The following is a 5,094-nucleotide window of genomic DNA, read 5'->3' as shown; positions in this document are numbered from 1 at the left end:
TGAGTTTTCTTTATTATTTTACTCATACAAACATCGCTCATTCTACATTACTGTACAACTTTACACTAATTATAGCATATATATCACAGGAGGAAAGGCTTTGCAGCTGGGACAGAGCAGAACTTTATTGCTGGGGCTCAGCCTTGGGGTGCAGATTCTGGGATATTCACCCTTCACCTTGCCACGAGCAGGTGCTGCAATGGCACAGCCCATTTCGGGAAAATTCAGGGATGAAATGCTTGTGATGGCAGTTTGTGGGTTTATTGCTCCCACCACGTTCTGTGGGGATTCTGAGGCAGAGAGATGGGACTTCTGGTTGCTTTGAAAGTGAGGTTTGTTTTTCTTATTTCCTACAGAAAACGTGAGTTCCTGTTACAGGTGTTGAACGCATGGCCAGAAATCACAAGACTTATGGTTACAAGATCTTTTAAGGATTAATTAACCACAGCCAATAAAGATATTTCTGTTTCTAATCCAATACTAAGAAATTTCATCTAATTTCTTCCCTGAGGAAGAATCTTTGTGTTTTGTTGGGGATTGTTGGGGTGTCCTTGCAGAGCCAGCAGCTGGACTGGATCATCCTCCTCCAACTCAGGATATTCCGTAGCTCTGCGTATTTATAAGTGCCTGGAGCAACATGAAAAGGGGAAATTATTTCAAAATAAAAGTAGGAAGGATTAGTCTGTTATGACGTTAGGATTAGATGTTAGGACGTTAGGATTAGATGTTAGGACGGAATCTTTGTCTGTGAGGGTGGGCGCAGGTTTGCCGCGATCACAGCAGATCCCGACGCCTCACGAACACCAACTGCGGCTTTAAGGAGGCGGACGGGGCGTGTGCCCGGCCCGGCATGTCTGAGGGGCCGGGCCGCCATGCACCGCCCGTCCCCGCCGCCCTGAGGGGCCGGGCCGCCATGCACCGCCCGTCCCCGCCGCCGTGAGGGGGCCGGGCCGCCATGCACCGCCCGTCCCCGCCGCCCTGAGGGGCCGAGCCGCCATGCACCGCCCGTCCCCGCCGCCCTGAGGGGCCGGGCCGCCATGCACCGCCTGTTCCGCATGTCTCCGCTGCTGTGAGGGGAGCCGTGCCGCCATGTACCGCCTGTGCCGCCTGTCCCCATTGCTGTCCCCGTTGCTGTCCCCTCCGCTGTCCCCTCCGCTGTCCTCCCTGCTGTCCCCGCCGCTGGGCCCCGCCCGGGCCGCGCTCCCGCTCCGCGCCAGCTCCAAGGTACGTGAGGGCTCAGGGGCCCAAATACCGCAATCTAAAAGCGCTCCTCAGCTTTTTGCGGCTGTCTTTAAGGGTTTGGTTTTTTTTTTAAGTATCATTATCTCCGTGCCCTCCCATCCTCGTGGGATCAGTGAATCGTGTTTGTCCGGGTTTCTGGGGGAGCGTTGTCGGTGTGAGCTTTCTGCAGGTTAATGCCCCAGCGCAATTTGCAGAGTTCCTTGTGAACAGTTGCAGTTGTGCCTTTGATCAGGATTTACAGGAATTTAAAGGTTGGATCTCTAACATCAGTGAGCTGTTATTTAGCAGTACCAGGTGGGTTTCCAGTGCCACTGGAATCAAAAGCTGTGCTCCAAGGAGTCACAGGGTAAAGCTGAGCAGTGGGTGGAAGCAAATAACTCTCACACCTCATGGCTCCAGCAGCTGTGTGGGTGTGCCTTGGCACACGTTTGGATCAAATAATCTGGTTTTTATTATGAAATTTGGATTGTGTAAGGGTTTACACCAAGCTCAGTGCATTCCTTTGACAGGAATGGTTGGGAGAAGGGAGCTTGTCTGGGCTGTCACAGCATCTGCTGTGCTGGTGTGGAGGAGCAGAAGTGAGTTCTGTCTTCCCAAATCCTTCTGCGTGCAAGACACTTATTTCATTATTTCATCTAACCGTAATATGATCTTGTGCATAATGCTAACAAATGCTTTTGATTGTTTTCTTTTTAGGGTGCAGCTGAACCCCTCAAAAAGACAGCCACTGATCCCAGTGCTGAAGACAAGAAACTTAACAAATCCCAGCAGCTGAAACAAATTTTTAAAGAATATGGTGCTGTAGGGGTTTCCTTCCATGTTGGAATTTCCTTAGTATCTCTGGGAATCTTCTACCTGGCTGTGTCAAGGTGAGGTTTGTACAGCTCTAGGTAGTGGTAAAAGTAAAATACATTTACCATTGTCCTTATCTCTGTCAGGAGACAGGCACTTTATGTCTATTGGATCTGTAGTTACCTCCTGAATTTTGAGTGTGGGTAGGTCCATAAATGGACCTGATCTGCCATCAGGCATGAGACAAGGGAGTTGTACGTGGTCATTTTGCAATCAGCAGGGAAAACAGCAGACACAGCACCAACATAACTGACCAGGCAGAAAGTGTATTTGTTTTGCAGATATCTTTTGTTCTTGCTTGGTCTGGAGAGATAGAGCCAAAAAGTGATCTGGGGCTTAGAGATAAATGTATTTTTCAGGGTGTTGAACACAGTTTGTGCAGTTGAACTGCAGAAAATAACAGCCACTAGAACTGGATTAGAATAAAAATGTGGGAGAACTATACAGGAGTCAGGTGGGGAATGGTGTGTGTGGGGAAGCATCAGTTACATGAGGTATTCCAGCTGAGACAAACATTCCCTGCTGCTTATTCCTGCCTCCAGTGGAATATGTGAGTGCCTGATTTCTCCTGTTTGCTACACTGTGGCACAGGATGACAACTTTTTTTTTTCCTTTAGCTATGGTTGAATCCCTGATGAAATCTGCTATGTCTATATTAATGAGCTTGGTGGATAATGCCCATTTGAGATCTTTAACACTTCCTTCACTTGCTAGATTTTAGATAATTTATCATTTACACCTCTGTTAGAACAGCAAGCTTTGCAGCAGGTACCTCATTTGGTTTGTGCTTAGATGATCAATTTCCCCAAGACACAGAACAGAGTTTAACATCAAATTTGGGAAGACAATATTCCAACACAAATTCACCTTAACTTTTTACAAATCACTTTGCAGAGACATTTTATCTCTAAAGGCTGAGTAGGAATCATGACACATGAAATTTTGTGAACATACAAAGCTCTGTGTTTATTTTTTCTCCTCACCTAAAGCAGAGCTTGTCACGATCTGCTCAACCCGAGCGGGAGTCGTGATGGTTCCTTCCACCCCAGAATGCAGAAAGACAAAAGCAAGAGACACAGGTTTTATTCAGAGAAAGCAGCAATGCATTTTACTGTGTGAAAATAATTCAGTTTTGTGATAGAAGAGGGAGAGGAAGGATGGGATGTAGCTACCAACAGATGGGATGCATCCTCGTGGTTGTCCAACGATAGACACATCTTCGATCCATTGGGGAGAAAGAGATCTCAAAATCTCTTCAGGGAAGTCACATTTTATAGTCCTTTCCAAAGTGAGTGACCTCTGGCCAAAAGGTGGGAGATTTATGGACTATTGTACGTGGAGATTGTCGCTCCATGAGGCAGGTGCAGGAACAGGGCCCTGCTCAAGCACAGCCTACCGTGGCAGCAACAAGCACCTACACACAGTCCTTGGCAGGCATCCACCTCAGCCAGGCCACAAGTCAGGAGGGGGGTCCAGGAGTCAGAGCCTGATGATGGTTGTGAGGCAGATCAGAGATCAGGGCTGACCCTCGGAGCGTTGTGTTTCCGCAGTGGTGTGGACATGGGCGCCGTTCTGCTCCGGCTGGGTTTCAGCGAGGCCTCTCTGCAGTCCAGGATGGCAGCTGGCACCGGCACCTTTGTGCTGGCCTATGCTGTGCACAAGCTCTTCGCCCCCGTGCGCATCAGCATCACCGTGCTGGCCGTGCCCTTGCTGGTGCGCTACTGCCGCAGGGCCGGCTTCTTCAAACCGCCCGCCTCCGGCCCCTGAGCCCCTCCTCTGCTCCTCCCTCTTCGGCTGCTGCCCTTCCAAAAGGGACTTGCCTGGCTTCAGCTGGAGCTCGCCTTGTGGTTCTTACTTGTTCTTCCAGGTAAATGGCACTGTGAAAAGTGCTGGCCTTGTCTCCTTTCCCTTTCGCCATTTCTTCTTAGGAAAAACCTGTTCAGATGGGATCTGGTTTGCACTTCAAGGGGGAATATTAATGCTTGACAATGAGCAGAGTTCTGGGTCTTTATAATCCGACTTTTTGAGCCTTTTTTTTCTCCTTTTCAAAACAGAATCATAGTATTAATTTATTACTGTGTAGCTGAGAAACTGTGAGATTCTCTTCCAGCAGAATTAACAATATCTCACTCCATGGGTAGGTCTCTTGATAAGGGTATGGATTGGAGTCTGAAGTGTCAGGTGGGTGTTTCTTTTGCTGGAAGAGCTTTTTATTACAGCCCTTCTTGCAGTACAACACAGGCACTTCAATGGGAGTACTCATATGATTAATTATTGCAGTCATAATTGCTTTAGTCACAATAGATGAAGCACTGTTCTGAAACTATGTGTAGTGCTTTCATAGTCCAAGATTGTACTGTTAGAAAATGTGCTGGCTGGGAGCCAGCCTTAAAGTCCTTTTGTTTTTTAAATGTCAATAGACTCAGAAGAAATCCTGAGTCTACTGAAATCAGAGTAACCAGAATTAGTTATGTGAACATCCTCCATACAGAATCAAGGCAGAGAGAAGCTGGGGGGGGGTTGTTAAGATTCTGAGATCTGGCTTTGTACTGGAAACTTTTAAATCTTAAAACTACCCCCAGCACCTGAAATCCAAGCATTGCAGTTCCCCAGGAAGAATTCCTGTGCTTTGAGCTGAGACTGGTGAATGTAGCAATGAGGGGGTTTTGCCTTTCCTTATGGGGACTCTGTGGTGGTAGAAAATGTGTTTACAGATGTGGACAGCCACATTCCACCCTCCAGTTAACCTGAGCACTGATCCCAAAACAGATTCATTAGTGTCACACTGGGGTAAGCCTGGCTTTTGGGCTCAGGTTTGGGACCTGCTCCCTGCTCTCTTCTGAATTTTGTGCTTGCATTACCCCAGGATGGCTCTGACAGATCTGGTCATACAGAGCTCTGATTTAAGTAAAATAGCAGGAAAATACCCTGCTGCCTTTAAAATTTAGTGAATAGAGAAGGAAGCATGGAGTTTTGATGAAAAGCAGCTGAGGGAAGAAA

General features: G+C 47.7%; 1 protein-coding gene across 1 annotated transcript; it reads left to right on the top strand.

The window, feature by feature from the left end:
• The first annotated feature begins 1,045 nt into the window (after positions 1–1,045).
• Positions 1,046–3,880, top strand: FAM210B (family with sequence similarity 210 member B). The gene is made up of 3 exons (XM_079321914.1): positions 1,046–1,224; positions 1,939–2,111; positions 3,645–3,880. The coding sequence occupies exons 1-3, from the start codon at positions 1,090–1,092 to the stop codon at positions 3,859–3,861; spliced, it is 525 nt and encodes a 174-aa protein (XP_079178040.1). The 5' UTR covers positions 1,046–1,089; the 3' UTR covers positions 3,862–3,880.
• Positions 3,881–5,094: the final 1,214 nt, after the last annotated feature.

This window comes from Erithacus rubecula (genome assembly GCF_903797595.1).
Source record: "Erithacus rubecula genome assembly, chromosome: 18".
Classification (NCBI taxonomy): Eukaryota; Metazoa; Chordata; class Aves; order Passeriformes; family Muscicapidae; genus Erithacus; species Erithacus rubecula.
This window is presented reverse-complemented; position numbering and strand designations above follow the sequence as displayed.